This window comes from Euleptes europaea, chromosome 4 (assembly GCF_029931775.1).
Source record: "Euleptes europaea isolate rEulEur1 chromosome 4, rEulEur1.hap1, whole genome shotgun sequence".
NCBI classification, from domain to species: Eukaryota; Metazoa; Chordata; class Lepidosauria; order Squamata; family Sphaerodactylidae; genus Euleptes; species Euleptes europaea.
In genome coordinates this window covers 123,131,192-123,155,253 of record NC_079315.1, presented here as the reverse complement: position 1 = coordinate 123,155,253, position 24,062 = coordinate 123,131,192, and the positions used below count along the sequence as shown (strand labels likewise).

At 56.6% G+C, this 24,062-nt stretch overlaps 1 protein-coding gene across 1 annotated transcript in view; it reads right to left on the bottom strand.

Moving 5' to 3' along the window:
* LOC130477109 (phospholipid-transporting ATPase ID-like) overlaps positions 1–24,062 on the bottom strand; it is a 41,935-nt gene that overhangs the window by 11,572 nt on the left and 6,301 nt on the right. Inside the window, exons 5-18 of the mRNA XM_056849101.1 lie at positions 22,197–22,255; positions 21,241–21,354; positions 20,491–20,589; positions 19,857–19,918; positions 17,642–17,714; positions 16,998–17,068; positions 15,236–15,318; positions 7,483–7,641; positions 5,396–5,484; positions 2,767–2,963; positions 1,845–2,053; positions 973–1,016; positions 450–615; positions 148–336 (exon numbers count right to left, since the gene is read on the bottom strand). Of these exons, the coding sequence (XP_056705079.1) occupies positions 148–336; positions 450–615; positions 973–1,016; positions 1,845–2,053; positions 2,767–2,963; positions 5,396–5,484; positions 7,483–7,641; positions 15,236–15,318; positions 16,998–17,068; positions 17,642–17,714; positions 19,857–19,918; positions 20,491–20,589; positions 21,241–21,354; positions 22,197–22,255 (1,614 nt within the window). The remainder of the gene's footprint in view (positions 1–147; positions 337–449; positions 616–972; positions 1,017–1,844; positions 2,054–2,766; positions 2,964–5,395; positions 5,485–7,482; positions 7,642–15,235; positions 15,319–16,997; positions 17,069–17,641; positions 17,715–19,856; positions 19,919–20,490; positions 20,590–21,240; positions 21,355–22,196; positions 22,256–24,062) is intronic.

The window sequence follows — 24,062 nt, the reverse complement described above, 5'->3', positions numbered from 1 at the left end:
AAACTCTGGTTTGGAAAGTCCGTGTTGTCAATGGCAATTTTTGCGTCCAGTGGCAAAGGTTTGATCAGGGCCAGAAGAAAACCCCCGTGCAAAGTGCCCGGTGAACCTGCCCTGTGCTAGTCCCTGGGGAGGCAGGAGCAGACATACCAATGACAGACATCCTCTTGCGCACGTTGTCGAAATCCAAAATGGCGAGCAGCTCGTAGACCACCGTTTCGCCCATTTCCACCACAGTGATGGTCTCAGGGGTGCGGGCCCGGAAGACAAACCCGAAGCTGCGGGCAGCCGTCACTAGGGCCCCTTCATCGGGAGACTGGGCCTGGTACACCAGGTTGCCTGCCGGGCCGAGGGAGAGAGGCCAAGTCAGCTGCGGCCGGAAGGCCCCGTCTCTGCCCCCCCCAGAGAAAAAGACAGAAGAGAGCAGAGCCTAGCAGGCTGCCGCCCCTCACCTTGCTCCTTCTCCTCCGGCATCACCGTGTGGCAGAGGCAGAGCAACCGGAAGAACTTGTGGGTGGGGGCGTCACCCCTCTTCACAGATTCAACCAGGCTTGAATCGTAGAATGAAAACTTGCTGTCAGTCAGCGGGTTGTAGGAGAAATCAACTTTTGGGGTAGACTGCAAGAGAAAAAAACCCAACACCACTAAAGCCCCTGCTCTGTACCTGCCGGCCTCGATGGGATATGCCCTGCCTGGTTTCACAGACACACAAGCCAAAATCCTTCTCTGACCAAGTTCATAGGGCATGCAGCAGCCTAGCAGGAAGACTGCTTCCAAGACTCTTTAGAGTCTTGCCAGTTGGGCTAGTTAAAGTCCCAGGTAGCTCCCGTGCCTCCCCACCAGACAGAGTGGCAAAGAAGGCCTGGCCAGCGATCCCTGGCAAGGCCCAGGGCTGGAAACGTGCACCATCACAGGGGCTTCACAACACCCACACAGCCACGGCCCATGCAGAAGGTATGACCTTGCAGCCCTTACCTCTGTGACCTCCACCCGGTGTCCCTCCACATCGTAGACATCCCCTGCGGGTTAGAAATACACACGCCTGTAGACAGGCCAAAGCCCCAGGAGCACACTCGGCCGACTGAACCCCTCCAGCCAGAGAGAGGGCAGAAGGGCTGCAACGCCTTTGAGCTCATGGCTGGTTTGGGCAGGGTGTTGTTCTCCTGGCCAGGCTACGAAATACTGCCAAGTCTTGGCTTCGTTTGCACCAGCCAGAGCAGAAGGTGGGGGGATTCCTGAAGCAGCTGTATGTGGGTGGCTAAGCAGCGGGTACGAGCATGGCACGGAGCAGCGGGTGTGCCTGCACCCTGGGCACACAGCAGGGCCTGGCATGCAGTGCCGTCAGGGCCCAGAGGCCGCTGTGAGCCGGCTGCCCTCCCCTCCACACACAGATGACACCCAGTTCTGCAGTCATCCACCATCTGCACGCTGCCAGGGGGTCAAGGAGCATCTGCAGACCAGCTGGTGGTTCTTCAGACAAACCAGCATTTCCTTGCCTGGACGGGAGACAAAGTCCCGGCCCTGCACAGCTTCCAAACTACGGGCGTTTTGGCACCCTGGACTTCCAGCAACTCTCTCTTTGGGCCGGTCTGCAACGCACGCAACACGTGCTGCCCACAGAGCTCTCCCCTGCGTTGTTAACACCCCTTTCCTCTGACAGGACTTAAAGGGAAGCCCCCATTCTCATGCCCACGGTCCCTTGGCATGGGCAAGGGCAGCCTGCTCATTTCTTAATGCCAGCACGGGAAAACTCTCGGTCCTTTCAATTTCTTGCCCAACGATTTTCTCCTTGAGATCTTTATGGGGAGGGAATCTAGCAAGGGAACCTCTCCTCAAGGGGTTCCTACCGTAGGACTTCCCGTCGATGGAGCACTTGTTGAAGACCATGATGTTCTGCGTGAGGGTGCCGGTTTTGTCCGAAAAGACGTACTTGATCTGCCCCAGCTCCTCGTTGAGGGTGGTGGTACGGGCCTGGGCGGGGGTGTCCTTCAGCGGGTAATACATCTTGCGGTCCCACTCAATGTAGAAGCTATTTCCCAGGCGGATGATCTCTACACTGAAGGAAAGGAAGGCGCCTGACTGCGTGAAGGAATGCTCCAGCCGCCTGGGCAGAAAAAAAGGACCCCCGTGGCACCAGGAAGACTGAGACACTGACTGGGAGAAAAGCTTCTGGGAGAAAGAATCCACTTCATCAGATGCATGAAGAATCACATGCACTTGGCAGAAGCATAGATATAAAACGAATGGAAGGAGGGAGGAACAACAGGAACAAATGGAAGATGGGAGGAGGGATTTGCAGGGGGGGGAAATACCTCCGCCCTTAGCTGTAAGGATGGCACCTCTGCTGGGGAGGAACCTCTTTCCAGCGGGGTGCAGGGCTGGCCTCTTGGGTAGTTCCCACTTGGGGCCACTTCACGTTACAAAAATTCTGTCACTTAGGGTATGGGGGGCCTCCATGAAGGAATTCACATGTAACCCATGCACAGGAGCTAGAAGATAGCCCCCTGCATTTAAATCCCCACAGGCAGGGGGTTGGGAAGCTGCAGTCGGCCGTAGTTTCCCAGCAGAGGCCCACTGCCTGGTTCACCACCACCACCACCACCACCACCACCATGGGAGAAATGCTAGTTGGTGAGCCAGGGCGGCCACCAGCCAGGGACATGCTGATGGCTCTCCTACATCCACACAAACGCTCTCCCACGCCTCCTCTTTTCACAGCAAGGCAGCCGGTGTCTGTGTGGGGGGGCGGGGCTGGCTCCCCCCTCCTACCTGACGTAGAGCGAGATGGGCACCACCGTGTTGAGGATGATGACGTAGGACCAGAACATGAGGAAGCCGGAGACAGGCGCGGAGTGGACGTCCTCTGCCCACGGCAAGTACACTTGGAAGTAGTAGCCCTTCTTGTACTCCCAGATGCTGTTGCCGAAAGCCAGGATCAGACACATGGCGGCCAGAAAGGCAAAGATCTGCCGACAAGGAGCGTCTGGGGTCAGAGAGAGAAGGCCCACCTGCATGCGGGCCAGGAAGGAGCCCCGCTGGGAGCCCCCGGCGTGGGCCTGCCTCCCGAGGGATGCCCCTGGCCCCCCCTCACCAGCAGCAGCTGTGCCCCTGGCCCCACCCTGGCTGCTGATCCTAGCTCCCAGGAGCCCCACTGGAGCCCAACGCCGGCGAACTGAGCGGTGCCATATGGGGGCCGGAGCCGCTGCCGCTTCTGCCGTTCTCCGTCAGTGGTGCCCTCCAGCCCTGGGCAGCACACGGCCCAGCCAGGAGGCAGCAGCCCTGGGGCAGGAGTGAAGGGAAAGGATCCCACCCCATGCCAGGCACAACCCTCCCCTTGCGGTGTTGCCAACCTCCAGGTGGGGCCTGGAGATCTCCCAGAACTACAGCTGATCTCCAGACAACAAAGATCAGTTCCTCTGGATGAAATGGTTTCTTTGGAGGGCGGGGCCCTAGGGCATTGTGCCCCTCTGAGGTTCTTCCCCCCCCCAAACCCCGCCCTCCCCAGGATCCATCCCCAAACGTCCAGGAATTTTCCAACCTGGAGCTGCCAAGACCAGTCTGGCAGGAGACCCCCTGGCCCCGTGAAAGCCAGCCCTAATTCCAAAAATTAATTTCTGAGAAGTACTTCTTTTTCTCATTGCCCTAAACCCACTGCAAAAAACCTGATGCCTAAAGTTTCTCGCCACCAGGTGCCTGCATCTTCCTCTGTTTTTGCATCTTTCTATCCTTTTATCTTGTTCAATTATTGTTTTACTGTTTTTAGCATTTTTATTGGTACAAACTGCCTTCAAGATCTGTACTTAGAGGACAGGATATAAATATTTCAAAGAAAGAAAGAATCAAGGAATTGGAAGGTACCACCAGGATCATCTAGTCCAACCCCCTGCACAATGCAGGGAATTCACAACTACCTCCCCCCCCACACACACACAACCCAGCAACCCCTGCTCCATGCCCAGAAGATGGCAAAAAACAAAACAAAAAACCCCCAGCAACCTTCCAGGATCCATGGCTAATCTGGCCTGGAGGAAAACTCCTTCCTGACCCCAAAGTGGCGATTGGCACTACCTTGGCCATGCAAGAAAGGGTCCCGAGAGCCAAACACTGGTTTGGTGCAAACCTCCCTGCCCTCCCTCTCATCATCTGCTTAAGGTCATAGAATCAGCACTGCTGACAGATGGCCATCTGTGTGTGTGTGTGTAAAGTGCCGTCAAGTCACAGCCAACTTATGGCGACCCCCTTTTGGGGGGGTTTCATGGCAAGAGACTAACAGAGGTGGTTTGCCAGTGCCTTCCTCTGCACAGCAACCCTGGTATTCCTTGGTAGTCTCCCATCCAAATACTAAGCAGGGCTGACCCTGCTTAGTTTTTGAGATATAGCCTCTGCTTAAAAACCTCCAGTGAAGAGGGAGGGAGGGAGGGAGGGAGGGAGGGAGGGAGGGAGGGAGGGAAGAAAGAAAGAAAGAAAGAAAGAAAGAAAGAAAGAAAGAAAGAAAGAAAGAAAGAAAGAGAAAGAAAGAAAGAAAGAAAGGAGGGCAGCTGCCCTCAAAGACTTCCCACAGAAATAACAGCTATGAAATCCCATGTGCTGCACCCAGGAACAAAAACCTCGGCTTTGACTGCGGGAGAGCAGAGAAAATTGGATTCCACTGTTGAGAAGGAGAGACTGAGAGGTTTCAGTATCTTCTGATGGCAGCCATAAAGAGCCATAAAGAGCAGTGGGGCAAAACGGCACAGGATTGCGTAACAGAGCTCTGAGAGACTCTGCTCCAGCCATCTATGCAACCGGGAGGGGAAGGGTTTTAAACAGCTTGTCACTTTGGGGAAAGGCTTGAGGAGGGGCCAGAGGAGGGGCCAGCGATCCAGGGAGGAATGTGGAGCATCCCCACCCCACCCCTTCCCAGCCCGTTCTCCCCGCAAGTGGGAGAGGGCATGCTGAGATTGCCAAGTAACAACTCTTCAAGTCCAGACAGCGGGGGTTTCTCTTTTCTGGTTTATTCACTATAAACTGCACCAGTTGCAAGCTGATATTTCCTGGCTGCATCACGGTGTGTGTATTTTGAATAGTATGCGGGTTAGCGGGATAAACTCCGTTGCTTAAAGGAGCCTCCATCAAACCTCGACCCGGTTGCCTCAGTGCTCAGTTCAGGTAGGGAATCTCCCTTCTTGGTGAGGACAAACATCAGGAGGATTTGGGGGAGAGTAATTTAATCTTGGGGTGGAGGCAGGTTCCTTACTGCTACGCCCCTGGAGTCCCAGAAAGAGGATGGGGGGGGGGAGAGAACAGAGAGGAATCTCTCAAGGCGCAGGAGTCTCCTCCCCGGGAATCAAGGCCACCCTCCTGGGCTGGGGGGGGAGTCAGGCAGAGCCGGGTCAGAGCAAAACAGGGCGACACTCACCACCAGCACCAAGGTGTTCATGAGGCGGTCGATGCTGGTCCTCTTGAAAGTGGTTCGGCCGCTGTTCTGCATTAACTTGGTGTCTGGCCCTGGAAGATCAAGCAATCCGCAAGGGCCTGTGACCGGGGCAGACGATGTCTCTACTCAAAGCAGCGATGTCAACACGCCAGGGGATCTGTGTTGCTTCCACAAGGGAGGCAGCAAAAAACCCCACGGCTGACCCCTCCCCGCAATCACCTCTCAGCCAGGGGCCAGATCCAAGGCCAGCCCTGCCAGCACCCCACTGCTGAGCACCAGAGCACAGCCCCAGTTCTTGCCCCGCTCTTCTGCACCAGCGGTAAGGTTGCCAGACTCCAGGTGGTGGCTGGAGATTTCCCACAATCACAACTGGTCTCCAGGTTATAGTGGGCAGTTCCCCTGGAGGAAAGGGCTGCTCCAGAATGTGGCCTCTATGGCAGCACATCCCTGCCAAGGTCCCTTCCCTCCCCAAACCCTGCCCGCCTCAGGCTCCAGCCCCAAAATCTCCAGGAATTTCCCAACTCAGAGCTGTCAACCCTAACAAAGGCCAAAGCTTGAAGAGCCAGGCCAGGCCAAAGAAGCAGGAAATGTTTTTGAGTGAACGCAAATGTGTGAGGTACATGCAGGCAAAACCAGGCATGCAGCCCCTGGAGTCCCTTGCTCAAGGTATGCACAACCCTTTGCTACAGTCCAGAACCAGTTCTTAGACCGGCCTGCTAAGCCCATCGTGGGGCCGATGTGAGGTGGAAAGGCAGGGAAGAACCCCTTTCCCAAAGGGAGCCCCTTCCCCAGACATTTTGGTGCTTTCTTAGATTAATGGCCAGTTTGCAATTCAAAAGGTCTGTGAGTGCTGAACGGTGCAGACATCCCAAATGCACCAGCCTTTTTAAAGCCTGGGATGAGGCAAGAAGGCGGGCACTGTGCCCAGTCTGCTTTGCAGGCTTCATTTGTGCAAGTGCTGGCCCGTGGCCCACAAACATACCCAGGTGCCCGGCAGCTTTACTAGCAAATGCTCCACCTTGGGACTTCTACATTTTAAAAAAAGTTCAAAAACTACGCAGGGTTTTGGAACTGCGAAGAGGACTTTTCACTACTTCACATGTTTGCAGGGCCAAACAGAGCTGCAACTCTTGGGCAGGTTCCTGTTCGCAGTCACCCGAGCCTGAAAAGTTGTTTTCCCAGTGGAAGGCCATTCTGAAGCTCTTGGGGGTGGGGGGGATCACCCCATCTCCAAGGACCCCCCCCCCCCAAAAAAAACACAACCTCTGGCTCCCGGGCTCCTTGCTGCTGACTCCCAAAGCACAGCAAATCCAGCGTGTCTCCTGGTTCAGCAAGGGATGTGCTGACAAAAAGGGGGAAAAAACCCTCTTCCTGGTCAAGGCTTTTTAGCAGAATGTACTTCTATGCGCCTTATTGTAAGCAGCCTTGAGTTCTCTAAGGGAGAAAGGCAGCTAACGCATATTTTGAATACATAAAAACGAAGTCACTCATAGGGTTGCCAACCTCCAGGAGGGGGCTGGAGATGTCCTGGAATTACAACTGATCTCAACTACATAAATCATATATTTATTATTTATATATTTAAAATGTTAATACCATTTCTCCTGGGGAAAAGGGCTGCTTTGGAAGGTGGATTGCATAGCATTATAACCCACCGAAGGTCCCTCTGCTCTTTAAACCCCCCTTCCACACTCTGGCCTCAAATCTCCAGGTATTTCCAAACCCACCAGAGCCGGCAACCCTCAGCCGCTGCCCCCTGCCAGGGTCCTGGCGGTAGGTGCCCTCCACAAGGAGAGCTCACCTGGAGCCTTGGCTGGAATGTCCCTCCTGGCAATTCCTCCAGGTAACACACACCTGTGGGCAGGATGAGTGCGGAAGGAGGGGCTTTGCTGGGTGGGGTGCACAGGAAGGCCCATGAGGGAAGGTGTCTGAGCACCCCAAATGACTCCCCTCAGCGCATCGGGGGTTGGCATGCTGCCACTGGGCAGTCGAGACTCGGAGACGGGGCTTGCCTTAGCCGGCCAGGTGGCACCCCAGATGTCCGGCGCCCACTGAGTTCGGATACCCACCTGCAAAGATGACGAGCCCAAAGCACCAGTCGGTGTTGCGGATGGTGCAGCCCCTCAGCAGCATCTTCTCGTTGTCCAGGGCAAATTTCTCCCCCTTGATCGTCAGGGTCCCCACAAACTTGTCCAGCTTGTTATTGGGGGCTTCGCATCGTACTTCCCCTGAAGACAAAGAGCATGGGGAGGGGAGGGGGGTGAACGGTTGGGCCCTCCTGGGCCTCACCTCTTTCCCCGTGACTGCCCGCCCACCAGGCCCCTCTCCTGCTGGGCCTTCCTCTAAGGAACGCAAGGGGGGGGGAGCCCAACCACCTTGCAAGGTAACATTCAGCAAAGAAGTGTTGATCTGCCTGAGGCCAGGAGCGGGGGCTTCCTAGCTGAGCAGCCCCCCCTCAATGCCGGCAGTGGCTGTTTCTCTACTCCCCCTGCTCCAGGCCATTCTGGGGGTCTGCCACAAGAGCTGGGGGGGGCGGGGCAGTGCTCTTGGCGGGACCCCAGCTTGAGTTGTCCTCTTTGGAAAAGCACCAGCAACCGGTGTGCCCAGTCTCATTCCTGAAGTCCAGCCCTCCCCTCCAACTTCTCTCTTGGTCCAGGGGAGAGGGCGGCCGCTCCTCAGCAGCAATGGGCTCCACACCTCCACCAGCAGCCCTTGCCAACGTCCGCTCTGTTGCCCCCCCACCCCCCACTTGGGCATCTCTGCCTGCAGGCAGCCACGCTCCATAGCCCCACCAGCTCCTCCCCCCTCCAGCCGTGGCCAGAGGCAGCCCTTCCCCGTGACTGACATACCCGCCCTCAGAGGCACGGCCGTGCTGGATGGATGCCATCAACACCAGAGGCGAGAATCTCCCCCAAAGAGTGGCAGAGTGGGGTGAAGGAAGTGAAGCAGGAGAGGACTCAGGAGAGAGGCAGGGAGGGCAAAGATCTGTGAAAAGAAAGGGGGGTGGCAGCACAGGCAAAGAACAGGCAGACCCCGAGGGGGCTACCACCCCTTCACTCTGCCCTGACCTGGTTAGCCGTGAGTGAGGAAGCCATGCAGGGGCCGTGGCTCAGTGGGAGAGCATCTGCTTGGCAGGCAGGCAGGTCCCAGGTTCAATCCCTGGCAGCATCTCCAGCGAAGAGATGTGGCAGTGGGTGATGGGGAAGATCTCCTGCTGAGACCCCGGAGAGCCGCTGCCAGTCTGAACAGACAAGACTGACTTTGATGGAATGACGGTCTGAGTCAGTAGAAGGCAGCTAGGGGGATAAGGGCCTATTCCCAGGGCACCCCTCTTTTACAGCAGGAGCACACGCCAAGGGCACAACAGTGCTTCACCCAGCAGGGCTTGCGCGTCACCTCTGCCTGGCCGGCCTGCCAGCCAGTTGGCACAGGAGGAGGCCAGAGGCAGCCCAGCAAACCCCTCTTGAATCACGGAGGGTCGTGGAGTCTCTCCCCCCCCCCACGTCTTTGGAGGTCTTTAAGTAGAGGCTGGATGGCCATCTGTCGAGAGTGCTTTGATTGTGGGATCCTGCATGGCGGCGGGGGGGTTGGGGTCACGGGGTATGGGGGGGAGGTAGTTGTGAATTTCCTGCATTGTGCAGGGGGTTGGACTAGATGACCCTGGTGGTCCCTTCTGTTAAGTCCGCGTGGGGAGGACACACGAGGTCGAGACGGAGTTCCAACACAACGCGTTTATTGTAGTACAGAACTGAACTGAGAACTGTGAAAACTAGCCCCGCTTATATTTCCCCTGGCCGCTTGCGGCCACTCCCCCCCTGATCTGTGATAGGGGGGAACAACCCCCGGGTCGCCAATAGCGCGACCTGGCTTAGGGCCAATGGGGCGCCCTGGCTCGGCCAATCGCGTGAGCAGGGCTTAGGAGCCTTCGCCAGGGACTCAAGCTCCTAGGTTTGCCCCTGATTACTATCCTAACTATGTACATACATAACACCCCTCCCCCCTATATCCGAACACAACTAGCACACAAAGTCTTTGAGGTGGCTTGGTCGTGTTTGTACGCGCTGCGACCTGCGCAGCGCTGGGACCGGCTCTGGTGATACGGCAACAGCCGCTGGCTTGAAGGTCGGCTCGGGCGCACTCGCAGTGGGAAAGCAGTGTCTGGCAGTTTCTCTGAGGGGCCGGCTTGCGGTCGCTCATCGTCCCGTGCGATCTCCACAAGCGCTCCGTGCTCCGGATCTCTGGAGAGCGCGGGGGCTTTGGAGGCGGTCGCAAGGTCGGGTGCATCAGCCGGCATCAGGCGGCAGCGCAGCTGGTCGATGTGCCGTCTTAAGACCCGACCCTCGGGGGTAGCGACCCGGTAGGAGACCGGGCCGGCGACTTCTTGCACGGTGGCCGGAATCCAGGCCAGCCCTGCCCCGTAGTTGCGGGCATAGACCGGGCCGTCCTGCTCGACAACCCATGGGGTGGCGGTCGAGTCCCTGTGGATTGGGAGTTCTGGAGCCAAGTCTGGGTGCAGCCGGTCGAGTGCGGTCTTGGGCCGGCGGCGCATGAGGAGCTCGGACAGTTTGTGCTGGCGGCTGCGAAGGGCGCGAACTCCATGTCCGGCCGGGCAGCCAGCCACCCCTTCCCCACCCAGTTCAGAACGCGGGCAAGGGTCCGGTCTTTGGCCATGTGAGCGGCGATGTCAGCGGCGTGCAGGGGTGGTTCAGGCAGGGTCTCAATCAGGAGCGTCCGCGTTCGCGATGCTCTTCCCGGGGCGATGCAGGAACCTGAAATCGTAAGCATTCAGGAAGATTGACCAGCGGAGCATGCAGGGGGACAGAACCTGCGGAGTCTGCTGGTCAGGAACAAAGAGGCCCAGGAGCAGCTTGTGGTCGGAGATGATCTTGAAGGGCCGCCCGTAGACTAAGTCGTGAAACTTCTTCACGCCGGCCACGACAACGAGGGTCTCCTGGTCGATCTGGACGTACTTTCGCTCCGCCGCTGAGAGGGACCTGGAGTAGAAGGCAATGGGCGCCTCCCGACCCTCCGGCATCCAGTGGTTGAGAACAGCACTGACACCGTAGGGCGAGGCGTCACAGGTCAGGACCACCGGAAGACGCTCATTGAATTGAACGAGCAGGCTTGAAGACGACAGAAGACCCTTGGCGGCATCAAACGCCCGCTGCTGCAGCGAACCCCAGGACCATGGGGCAGACTTGTCCAGCAGGCGGTGCAGAGGCTCCGCTACCGATGCCTTGTTGGGTAGAAAGGCGTGGTAGAAGTTAAGGAGCCCTAGGAACGACTGGAGCTCCTGCTTGCAACGGGGCAGCGGGGCACTGTGGATGGCCTTGATCTTGTCGGGAGTGTGGTGGATACCGTCTACGTCTATCAACCCAGCTGGCATTTCTCCCGCTTCACAGTGAGGCCGGCGTCCCGGAAACAGCGGAGCACCCGGCGGACGCGCTCCAGGAGCTCTTCTTCGGAGCCGGCGGTGACCAGGACGTCGTCGAAGTACGCCACGACGCCTGGCAATCCCTTGAGGAGATCTTCCATAAGGTTTTGGAAGATGCCCAGAGCCGTGCTAATCCCGAACTGCAGGCGAGTCACCCGGAAGGCTCCCCGGTGGGTGACAATCATCTGCGCCTCAGCTGACTCAGAGTCCACAGGCAGCTGCTGGTACACCTGGGCCAGGTCCAGCTTCGCGAAAACTCGGCCCCTGGCAAGGGAAGCCAGGAGATGACTGACGACCGGAACAGGATATGTGTGCTCTGTAGTGCTTTGTTCACAGTGCATTTGTAGTCCGTGCAGATGCGGATGTCCCCGTTGGCCTTCAACGGCGTCACTATCAGGGTCTCCCACTTGGCATTTGGCACTGGCACCAGGACGCCCTGGGCGACGAGATGGTCGAGCTCTGAGTCGATCCGGTCCTTGAGTGCGAAGGGAACCCAGCATGGCTTGAGGCGGATGGGGGTGGCGTCGGGGTCGACGTGCAGGCGAACAGGTGGCCCCTTGTAGCAGCCGAGCGGGCCCTTCCAGACGTCCTCGAACTTGGACCAGACCGAGTCGAGGGCGGACTGGGACATGTGGTGAATGCCCACAATGTGGAGTCCAAGGGCCTGGAACCACTCAAGACCCAGGAGGCTGGCGCGCGGCCCGTCAACCACGACGAGGCGGAGGTGGCTGGAGTGATGCTTAAACTGGACGTTCATGTAGGCGACGCCCCGGACCGGCACCCGACGACGCTGGTAGTCAGAGATGAGGATGCCGGTGGGTTGCAGCTTGGGCAAGGCGGCATGGCGCCCCAGGGTGCGGAACGTGTCCCAAGAAACCATGGAGAGGGCCAAGCCCGAGTCGACCTCCATGTCGCAGGGGGTGCCCTCGATTCGCACGGAGATGGATACTTTCTCTACGCCGTGGACCCGGTGCACGTGGATGCTGTGAAGCTTGGAGTAGTAGACGGGGAGCTCGTCATCGGCCAGGTCGTGGACGGGTCGGCCGACGCCATCTTTCCTGGCCAGACCCGCCGGCCGGCCCTTCTTAGCGGAGTGGCAAACCTTCGCGATGTGGCCAACTCGGCCACAGGCCCGGCAATCGGCGTTGCGAAAATGGCAGGAACGGCGATCGTGCTGGTCGCCGCAGCTGGCACACGGGCGAGCCGTGGGGCCCTGCAATGGTGTGGTCTGGCTGACATCTTGTGGGTTTCCACGTTGCAGTCCTCCTCGCTGGCGCTCTTGTGGTGTGTGGATGCCGGCGGCGGTGGGAGAGGTACGGTGCTCCAGCAGCTCCCCCAGTCGGACCTGACGGCGGCCTCAGCAGCAGTGGCCTCCTCGACTGCTGCCGCGATGGTGACGTCCTTCCGGCGCCCTGATCACCTTGGAGGGGACCATCAAGTATTGGGCGAGCGGGAACGTCTTCGGCCCGCATATGCTGAGGAAGATGGATCGCTGCTTGCCCTCGTCGTCGATGTCGTTGGCGTCCATGAAGCACGTAACCCGGTCCACGTAGCTCTCCCATTCGCTGGGGTTGGCAGAGTCGAAAGGTTCCAGAGAGCCTCGGGTGGCCATCACAGCGAAGTGTTGCGTCTCAGGTGTGTCGTAGGATTTCAGCAAGGCAAACCGGAGTGCCTACCGGTCACTGTAAGGTCGCGGAAAGCGAGGCGATTTCAGCGAGAGTGATTTCGGTATCAGAGCCGGGCTGCCTACCAGCCTTCGTCGCCACTGTTAAGTCCGCGTGGGGAGGACACACGAGGTCGAGACAGAGTTCCAACACAATGTGTTTATTGTAGTACAGAACTGAACTGAGAACTGTGAAATCTGGCCCCGCTTATATTTCCCCTGGCCGCTTGCGGCCACTCCCCTCCCTGATCCGTGATAGGGGGAACAACCCCCAGGTCGCCAATAGCATGACCCGGCTTAGGGCCAATGGGGCGCGCTGGCTTGGCCAATCGCGCGAGCAGGGCTTAGGAGCCTTCGCCAGGGACTCAAGCTCCTAGGTTTGCCCCTGCTTACTATCCTAACTATGTACATACATAACACCTTCCCAACTCTATGATTCTATGATCTCTGCAGCTGGCCTGGTCTGCAGAGGCCCCATGGCTTGGCTTGCCCCCCGGGCCTTCTGATGGCCCAATCTGCACCCCCACCCCTGCGACTGATCTGAGGCTGCTTTTCTCCTTTGCCAGCAGGCTCTGCTTTTCCCTCCTTCTGGCAGCCATTTAATTTCAGCCCCTCACAGAGGGAACTTGAAGGGGGGGGGCTGCACATTTCATTGTCTTTCCCAAAAGACTGACGCCCAGATCTCTCTTGCCAAAGAAGCCAGGCCAGAGGCCCTCGGAAGAGCCAGCCGGTTCCCTTTGCCTCCTTGGGGCTGGGATGCCGAGATCAGGAGGAAGTCAGAGGCTGCACATTTTCGGGAACCGCATAACCCAAGGGCCTGAAGCACCGAGAGGGAAGCCGGAGCCCGCCCAGAAGGCTGTTTCCGCTCAGCTTCCCAAAACAGCACCAGAAAAGGAAGTGGCCATTGCTAGGAAGACAGCGCAAGCGTTTCCTGCCCGCCGGCCCGGCTGGAAGTCCTCAGCTCCCCTCCCACTGTTTACTTTCAGGCTCCAAAGAAAAGGTTGTCTCTGGGGAGGTTCTGATAAACATGTCATGGTTGTGCAGACAATGGAGCTGAGGGTGGGGGAGCGGGTTCAAAAGAGCCAGCCAGATCCAGCTGGGAAGGGAAGCACTTGGCGGGCACCCAGCGGGTGTTGCCCCTTCCACCAGCAACCTCTTGCTACATCTCAGTACGCTTCGTCCACACGTCTGACGAAGGGAGCTTTGAATCACGGAAGCCGCTGCCCTGCGGCAAACCTTGCTGGTCTCTAAGGTGTTCCTGGACTCAGATCTAACTGTTGGCGCCCCTGGAGTGGCATCTCCAGAAGCACAACAGTGACTTACGAGGAGCTGGGCCTCTGGTCCCACCTCTGACAGCAGATCTCCAGGGTCTCCTCGCAGGCCCTCTGTCCCCGAGGCACGGCCCCGTCCCCCAGTGCCTGGCTGAAGTTGCTCTTGTGACAGTACAGGGGCAAAGAAGTCTCCACCCTGCCACTGGCTGGCACCCTGGCATGTGCTTTGGTCGCAGCACTGGCTGGGCTCCAGGGTGTGTGTCTGTGCCTAGGCACCTGCCATGCGGGCAGAATTGTGGTTGGCAGTGCCACCACAGATCTCTGTCATCCTTTTCCTACTGAAGGCTTGCTACTCACAGCCACCTCTGTAGGTAGAAGATCCCAGTTTGCTGTGCCCTGCACAAACTAATTCCTCAGGTTAATCCAAGTGTATGTTCACGTGTTTGTGGGGGTGTTGTAACACCCCCACCTCATCCCATGCCATTGCCTCGGCCTGTGATGCCGCTCCAGCAGAGAGCCCAGCAGTGCAGGCTGTCCAGCCTGATCCTGCCGACTTGGGCCGTGCATGGCAGACCCCAACACAGAGTGGCTGGAGACCTTCCTGTCCCCTGACTGTTTGGTCCAGAGCTTCCAGGCCACATCGTGCCCCCGCCCAAATGGCTCAGGCACAGCAAAGGGGTGTCTGTCCGAGACCCATGGTCCAGCCCCACGTTCTCAAAAGGTGGCCTGGCCTTCTCAGCATCTCAACACTTGCAGTTTTGAGAAACACACTTGCTTGTGTAGCCAGCATGGTTTAGTGGTTAAGAGCGGTGGTTTGGAGAGGTGGACTCTGATCTGGAGAAATGGGTTTGATTCCCCACTCCTCCACATGAGCGGCGAAGGCGAGTCTGGTGAACTGGATTTGTTTCCCCACTCCTACACATGAAGCCAGCTGGGTGACCTTGGGTGAGTCACAGTTCTCTCAGTCCCACCTACCTCACCGGGTGTCTGCTGTGGGGAGGGGAAGGGAAGGTGATTGTAAGCCGGTTTGATTCTCCCTTAAGTGGTAGAGAAAGTTGGTATATAAAAAACAACTCTTCTTCTTGTGATTGTAGTGAGTGTGCAGGCAGGTCAGAAGCCAAAGGGCTGAGTGGATGGAGGAAAGAGGAAGAAGGAAAGGCCACAGCTGAGAAATCAAAGTGACCCCCATCCCACCCCTCCCTCAGTGCCTGAGGCCCTTGCCCCCGCCTCTCAGGTGGGCTCTCGGGCCGAGAGTAAGAAACCCCCCGCCAGCTGAGTAGGGGGCCGGTCACATCCAGGGCTCATGTGGCTCAGCTCCTTTTACTGTCAGAGAGCTCTCTGGGCGGAGGGGGGCTCTTGGGGAAGCCCCCCCTCCTTTCACCATGCAGCAGGAAGCCAGGCCAGCTGCTTGCTTGGCCCAGGGAGGGGGGCGGCTCTCTCGTTGGGGCACTCACCGTTGAAGCTGCTCAGCCTCTGCAGATCCTCGCCCACCTCTGCCGTGACGCTCAGGGCCTGCTTCACCTTCAGGTTCGTTTCCCTAAGAGAGCAAATGGGATGAGACCGACCGCGGCCAGTCGGAGCCTGGGCAGGGCAGGAGGGGACGCGGCTCTGCCCTCGCTTTCTTCCCCCCTTGGCCAGGCGGCATCCTGTGCTCGAAGACGGGCACGGGGCCTGTCCCCAAGAGAAGAACCACAGCTGGGCAGCTCTCCAAGGCCAGCCCACCCACCACCCTTGAACCCTCAAAGCCCTAGACCCCCTGGGACCACAGCTCCTGAGGGACCACGGGTTGCCCACGCCATGTTGGGAAATCCCTGGAGATCTGGGGGTGGGGCCCGGGGAGGCCGGGTTGCGGGACGAGCTAGAATGTCAGACAGCCCACCCTGCCAAGCAGCTGTTTTCTTCAGGAGAACGCATCTCTCTAGTCTGGAGACCAGTTGTAATTCCAGGAGATCTCCAGGCACCACCTGGAGGTTGGCAGCCCCGTGAGGGAGGGTTGCTCCCAACCAGGCCTTCATCATGCCCTGAGATCATCCAGTGCTCCACGTAGACATGGGTGCAGAGCAGAACCCACTCAATGGCCACCCCAGGACTGTCAGGATGCCCCCTCCCCTTTGGAGGGCCCCCCCCCTGGCCTTTCTGGCACTCTTCTCCTGACAGGCGGCTTTTATTCGGTTCTCTGATCTGGCTTTTATTTTGATAGTTTCCTACAGGATGTTAGACTTTTTGCAGCCTCTGTGATTGCTGAAAGCGATTTTTATTGTTCTACCATTTATACTGTTGTAAACTGCTTTGAGTATTTTTTTAAAATAAAACAGTGACCTAGAAAGTATTTGGCCACGGCTGCCCACACCAACCGCACCCAGGCTGGACTTCTGCCGTGCTGTGGACATGGGGGGGAGGGAAGGCTTGCAAGACACTTTGGAGTCTCAAATGCAGCAGTGAGGCCGGGGCCGGCTGGCTTGAGCCTCCACGTTAAGGCAGGCTTAGTTATGCTTTTGACAACTTGCCCTCAGGGGTACGAGTGCGGATTTAGCCCCTCCTAAACTCTGCTGTGGAAGCTTGCATGGCTGCCTGTCCTAAGCCTTTTAGCGGTCTTGGTTCGTTTTACAACTTCTTACTTCCCGGGTGCATCTTTTATGGGGGCTGCAACGGCTTTCATTTTTTTATGTCGTCAGTTTAGTTTTTCTAGATTGGATTGGATTGGCCCAAGTTACCTTGGCTATGTGTCCACAGGATGGCAGAGGACCCGTATTTCAGACCAGCCAACAACAAATATATCCCCTCCCTCCTATAAGAACCCCCCGCCCCCGTCCAACTTCCTGCGACAATTCAGCCAGGAAAGAAAGTCCCTGGTTGGGCAGCTTGTTCTGGGCCACTCAGAGAAGGACCGGCAGTAGAAAAACCACGTCGTCGTCAATGGGACAAGTGAGCACTCAAAAGCGGTGGGACTTGGGCAGCTGTGCTGAGCACGCGGACTGGAACAGATGCGGGAAAAGGCCTCTGTGTGCCGGTGGGCAGCCAGTCAGACCCCCGGCCGCCGTCGTCCAGTATTACCCACTCGGCTCAGCAGTGGTTTTCCAGGCTCTCAGGCACAGAAAGGTTTCCCTCTTGTTGCCAGAGATGCTGCCCCAATGATCTAGGCTGAGCCCCCACCCGAAGCCCCCCATTTCTAGGCCTGCAAAATCATTCTTGTGCGGGCAAAGGCCGCAGACTCACCCGTCCAGCTCAACCGTCTCAATGTAGGTCAGGCTGTGGGGCTCGCTGCTGGACAGCAAGAGCAAGTCGGCCTGTGTGGAAGGAGAGAAGTGGCAGTCAAGCCGATGCGGCTCCTTCCCAACCTCCCCTGCAGGATGGGACGCTGCCCTCTGTCCTTTCTGCCCACAGGTTGTGGAACAACGGCAGGATGGTGCTGCTGCTGCAGTCGTTTTGCTTGTGGGCTTCCTAGAGGCACCTGGTTGGCCACTGTGTGAACAGACTGCTGGACTTGATGGGCCTGGGTCTGATCCAGCAGGGCCTTTCTTGCGTCCTGATGTCCTTATGTTCACTTTCTTCTTCCCCCACAATGAAACAGACTGGAGACACACACACCTTTCCTTGAAAATGAAAGCTAGGAATTCAGGGAACCTGACAGACAGATTGCTATGATGGCACAACGCTACCAAGAGATCAAATTGGGCCACTGTGAGGGACTGGGGGGGACGGAGAAAATGTGTGGAAACCTGCCACATCTGCAGCGCCTGCAGGGAAACCATATGTGGCCCACCCACCCGTGTGGCACGCACCAGCCTCTCTGCTTTGGGGTCTCCAACGGCATGTGGGGAAGCCCGGACAGAGGGGGGGGGGGGCTCGGCCGCACTCACCGTCACGAAGTCATTGTTCTCCAGCCTGATGATGTCCCCCACCTCCACGTTCCGCCAGCGCTCAGCCTCCAGCCTAGAAAAAAACCACACTGGCAAAAGGCGCCAGGGGGAGGGGCAGAAGCCCCCCCCCCACTTCCCAAACATACTTGCTGCAAGAGGTGTGGGGCTAGGGCCCTGATCTTTATGCTCCGTTTCACAAAAACAATACTTAGCATCTGAAGGATTCTAGCCTTTGCAATGATGCCTTGATTTTAATGTCAAAGAACGGTGGGACTAACCTAAAAAGCAAATTATTGGGGGGGGGCAAAAAATGAGCACAGCTTTGCCACTGTGAGGAAAGAGCGGGGGGAGGGCAACCGGCACCTACAAAGAATTCTCTGTGTAACTCGCATTGCTGTGGCAAATGTAGGGGCAACCCATGGTGGCAATGAAGCATATTTCCCCTTGCACTTTCCTCATTTCGCCCCCTCACACAGCCAGCATTCCCCCGCACACAGACTTTGCTAGATCACTGTAGCATTATAAGGCTCTGTCTTCATGATCAGCGAGTCTCAGCTTTCATTTTAAAAGACCCTAGCCTAGCCCTTCTCCCTGTGGAGGTGTAAGAGGAAAGGTGTACAATGCACTTTTCCTCTTACAATCTCACAATGAGAATCACAGAGTTGGAAGGGACAATCAGGGTCATCTGGTCCAACCCCCTGCACAATGTGGGAAATGCATAGCTACCTCCTCCCCGAACCACCCAGTGACTCCAACTCTATGGCCAGGAGATGCGGAGGTGGGGGGGACTCTCCAGGATCTCTACCCAATTTGGCCTGGAGGGAAATTGCCTCCTGACCCCAAAGTGGTGATCGGCATTACCCTGGGCATGTAAGAAGGGGCTATGGGAGCCAAGCACTGACGTGACACTTCCTGCCCTCCCTCTCATGATCTGCCCAAGTTCACAGAATCAGCATTGCTGACAGATGGTCATCTAGCTAGTTGCCAGCTTTCGTTTTTAAAAAGTAAGAAGATTGTGGAAATATATTGTTATAACATCAAACCACTATGGTGACCAAGCAATTCTTTATATATATATTTTTAAAAGCCCTCTAATGAAGGGGGAGAAACGGCAGCAGCTGAATTAAGGAAAGTGTTGGGGGGGGGGGAAACCGCTGCCTGACCGCTCTGTGGTCGCTGTGGATGCCTCTGCCTTTGCCGAAGCAAGGAGTGCCTCTCAGACACTCCTCCCTGTGGGGAAGCCCCCACTCCTTCGCCCTAGGAGCCCCTCTTGGAGGAAGAGAGGCTCCTCGGTGTCTCCGAATGAGGCGGGAATCGTTGCAAAAGGACATCTGATGGCACAGAATTGGAAAGGCGGCAGCCCAGAGGGCAGAGTCATGCCACATACCTTGCCAAGCAGAAGCGTCCTTTAAACCAGGGCACGCTCTTATTGCATTTCAGCTGCCTTTTCCCTGTGTACCAAGGGATCGCCCTCTTCCTTGCCAGGTAAGCAGCACAATACCAACCGGGGTAGGGGGGGGGGCTGAAGCTGAGCAAGGGTGATTTCCCCAGGCTGCCGTGCGCTTGTGGCAGCTGCTAGGGGAGAGACCAGCATGAGAGCAACTCTGCACAGAAGCCACCCGCCGCGCAGGGAGGGAGCATTTCATGGGGAGCTGGTTGTGGGTGGAAACTGCAGAACTCCCGGGAAGAGCAGCTATCGCTTGTTGGCCATGGCTGCCAGGCGGCTCCAGAAACCCAGAGAGTGCCCGGCCGAGGGCCCTCCAGCCTTTCCCCCCGGACAGCGACTCCCTTCCAGGCTGGCAGCTTCCTGCTCTTGGGTCCCACAGGTGCAAAATCCTGGCCGTTAGGGTTGCCAACCTCTAGGTACTAGCTGGAGATCTCCTGCTATTACAACTGATCTCCAGCCAATATAGATCAGTTCACCTGGAGAAAATGGCCGCTTTGGCAATTGGACTCTATGGCACTGAAGTCCCTCCCCTCCCCAAACCCCGCCCTCCTCAGGCTCCGCCCCAAAAACCTCCCGCTGGTGGCGAAGAGGGACCTGGCAACCCTATTGGCCGTGCCCAAAGGCCAGGGGCTCTGGTGGGCAAGAAGGAGCCGGTCCCCAGCCACCCTCTCCAGCACCAGCCCTACTGACCCCCTTCATGAGGGGCACAGGTAGTCCCCCAACGAAGAGCCGGGCCGCTCGGCCACTGGGAGGGAAGCAAGGCCTCACCTGCCGTTGAGCAGCACCTGGACGGGGCGGTTGTTGACTTGCTTGTCACTTTTGTGCCGATTCTGGAAAACATGAAGCCAGTCACAAAATGGAATGGAGCACCCAGGCCGGCCCCCTCCCCACCCCAGGGCAGAATGTCCTACGCACACAGGGTTGCCAGCCTCCAGGTGGGGTCTGGAGATCTCCTGGAATTACAACTGATCTCCAGATGACAGAGATCAGCTCCCCTGAAGAAGACGGCTGCCCTGGAGGGTGGAGAGGGCCCTCCCCTCCCCCAAACTCCTCCCTCCCCAGGATTCCCCCCCCCCAAATATCCAAGAATTTACCCAGCCCGGAGTTGGCCAGAGGAGGAAGCTTTCCTGACGGGACCTTTCTCCCAGCGGCAGCTTTCCCACTGGCCAATTGGTGACTGGTTTCCCCAGCAGGCGGGGGGACTTATTGGGGGGGGGGGCAGCTGCAGCACGGCAAGTGTCACCCCCCAGGACTCAGTCGCCTGGCCAGGCCCACTGTGAGCCCAGCGGGTGGTGGCAGCAGAGATGCCCAACCTGTGACCCTGCTCAGGTGCCCTCCCTCCCTCCCTCCCTCTGAAGAGGAGCCCCTCCTAGGTCCGCTGGGCTCAGCTCAGGGGGCTTACAAAATCGTCAATGGCGTCCTTCGCCGCAGACACCGCCAGCACCAAGACTAGGGGGACCACCGTGGTGAACCAGGACAGGGAGGAAATCTGAGGGATGAGCTGCAAGAGCACACGGGGGTGAGGGGTGGGGGAGAGAAACAGACATTCAGAATGCCTTCTGGGCGCATCTGCACACATTTTCCCATTGGCTCAAAGAGAAATAAGAGGGCCGCACCAGTAGCAGGAGATAAAAAATCAGGCCAAGGTCAGTGGTGCAAAATAGGGAGACAAATTATTTTATAACTCAGAATAGAAACTCCCTACGCGTTTTGCCCAAGAGGCTTGTTCAGGGGAACCTGTAGGTATTGCAGTAGTCCTTCAAGGAAGGACTCTTGGGTGAAAGGCCCAGGGAGTTTCTATTCTGAGTAATAAAACATTTGTCTCCCTGTTTTGCACCACTGGCCGTGGCCTTCTTTCCATCTCCTTTACCACTGGCTCTGCCTGCCCCCATTTAGAATCATAGAATCATGGAGTCGGAAGGGACCACCAGGGTCATCTAGTCCAACCCCCTGCACAATGCAGGAAATTCACAACTACCTCCCAGCCACACCCCCAGATGCACCGCTGGAAATCCCGGGCACCACAAGCCCACCACCACTGCCAGCCAAAGTGGGCTCAGCTGTGCTGCGCTGCTCTTTCCTGACCCCCGCGCTGCCGCCCTCGGGGCTCTCTCATAGTGCGGGGGGGGGGGAGGAGAGGTGGCTTCTCTACCTGCAAAATGAGCAGGGACAGGAAGTAGGCATTGGCGATCCTCTGGAACTGCTCGAAGAGGTTGAGAGGCAGGAAGGTGAACACATTGTACTTGGCGGTTTTGATGGAGTTTTTCTGGGGAAAGACAAAGCAAACAGGGCCCAGGTTGAGATCAGAAGCAGCCATGAGTCCACCCAGTTCCTGCCACGTCCATTGCTGGGGCTGCCCTGCCCACCCACCCCCTCTGAGGGCCACAAGCGGAGGGATTCAGCCCCCGCCCACAATCAGCCTCCAGAGCCAAACCCGGCTCCAACCCCCAGCCGTGACACTTGCAGGACAGCGCTGACCCTCCCTCGCTCTGTGTCCCGAGGGGGCATCTGGGGTCCTCTCCTCCCTCCCATGCTTTCCACCTTCCGCCCAGGCTCGTGGCCTCCAGGATGGGCTTGGCTCTTTTGCAGCATCCAGATCACACCGGTCAAGTAGGAAGCGGGGGCTCTCCTGTTTTTGTGGGGGAGGTGTTCTCTTCAGGCCGGGCCCTAGATCTCAAGACAGGGTGCCAGCTCAGATGTCACCTGTTAGTTGGGTGCAGAGCTGCCTGGGACTCTGCTGCCACCTCCCCTGGCCACACCTCAGCTGCCAGTTGCCAAGCTCTGCCCAGGCCAACGAACACCCCCACCCCAGGCAGCTGGCAGTCGCTCAAGCACTGCTATTTCTCTGCAGCAGCCCTGGCTCCTCTCGAGCCACAGTAGGGATGGCAGAGCCTCCAGGTGGGACCAGGGGATCCCCTGGAATTGCAGCTCAGCTCCAGACTACAGCAATCGGGTGCCCTGGAGAACACGGACGCTTTGGAGGGTGGGCCCTATGTCATCATACCCCACTGAGGTCCCTGTCCTCCCCAGGCTCAACCCCCAAATCCTCAGGAGTCTCTCAGCCTGGATCTGGCAACCCTCTGCCCCCCACCCCCAACCCTCACTCACAGCATATTCAAACTGCAGGTTGAAGATCCGGTTGTTTGAGCGCAGCTGCCTTTCTTGCTCTGCAGAGAAGAGAGAACGTGTTTTAAGAGGAGAGGAGCTGGAGACGTAACCCAGGTACATCCTATCCATCTTGAGATGCCTGGATGAAGCTGAGAAGGCCCCGGCTGCACGATCAAACCCACGGGCAGCATCGCCTCAGGGGCACAGCAACGAGGCCCCCAACCACCACCAGAGCAGCACCCCACACCCACAGGAACACCAGAGGCCCTGCTGGGGTGCCAATGTCCAGTTCTCCAACCATACGCCGTCTCCCTGGCATCACAGCCCGTTGCCTGGGCTGGCAGCGCGTTGGTGGGGCAGAGTGCGGCTGCCAATCTCCTGCCCCCAACTCTGGTGCTTCCTCCCATTTTTCCCCAAGGACTTCACTGGGGGGGGGGGGGAACCTCCCATGAAATATCTTCTCTTTTCAAATGAGTGAAAAGTTTTTACATGGGAATCCAGCATCTTAACTGAAAATACTGATAAAAAGAAAATCTTAACCGGAGCAGTCCTTGCATTCAGTTCACTTTTGCCTCTGCCGATCTATAGATCTCACGTGACCTGCTTGCATCCATAGATCAAAATTTTCTGAGCGTAAAATTTCTTTAAATCCTTTGGCATATATCAATGGTTTTAAGGGAGAGCCCTTACGTCCTACACCATTAAAGCATCTATCCCAACAGTCAGTTAATACATCCCTTATAGGGTTTTTAAAAGATACAGCCCTCTGATTTTTCTTTGCCATATCCATCTGTTTAAGGGAACTGGCATTCTTCTCTGTTCAGCTGCCAAATGTTGCTGCTACTCTCACAAAACCGATATACTGATGCAATCAATAATGCTGAATGGTAAAATCTAACAATACAGGGAGCAGGCTAAACCTCCTTTTGTTCATGATACCTGCATAATTATCCTATGGACCCCCCCACCCTGGCTTTTTATTATCCCATATAAATTTATCAAATACTTTTTTTTTCTCAATACCTCCTGGGGTCCATATAATGGTAACACCAAGAATAAAAATGCACGCTTTGGCAAAATTTACAGAGATTCATTTTTAAAAATAAGCTCAGTTTAAGTCAAAGGAACCAGATTTTCAACCAACAAATGACTTCTGTCTCGTAAAAAGTTAACTCCCGGATATCTGATAGCTTCCCTGTCTGTCACTGACACGTTAACCCCCATCAGCACTGATTTTTTCAGATTAATTTTATAACCTGAAATTAAACCAAAACCTCTAATTATTTATAACAAATTACTAATTACTCATTTGGGGTTTGTAACAATGAAGACCACATTGTCTGCATGTAGAGAAACAATATCCTCAATCCTCCTTCTACTGGGAAACTAGAAATAAGCACTTCCTGACTTATTTTAATCACCAAAACCTCTACACATACATCAAACTGCAGTGAGAATAAGGGACATCCCTCTTGAACTCCCCAAGACAAACAAAACTGATCAATTCATTTATAGAAACTAGGACCAAACCCAAACGCTTTTAACATCTCTCTCAAAAAATCCCGGTTCACTCGATCAAAAGCTTTCTTGGCATCTGCAGAAAGCTGTGGTTGATCTGCAATACTGATTAAATTAATTAATCTCCTGATATTATCCATCACTGGGTGATTTTCCAAAACCCCTGTTCGGTCCACCTCAAAGCAATTGTTTAAAAAAAAAATCTGTTAGCTGTTATTGAAACTAATATTTTTATTGTCCATATTAAGCAAAGAAACTGATCTACATGCAGACAACCTGGAAGTAGCCTTCCCTTTTAGAGGAATTAATGTAATATAAGCATCCAAATACACCTTTTTTACCTTCCCT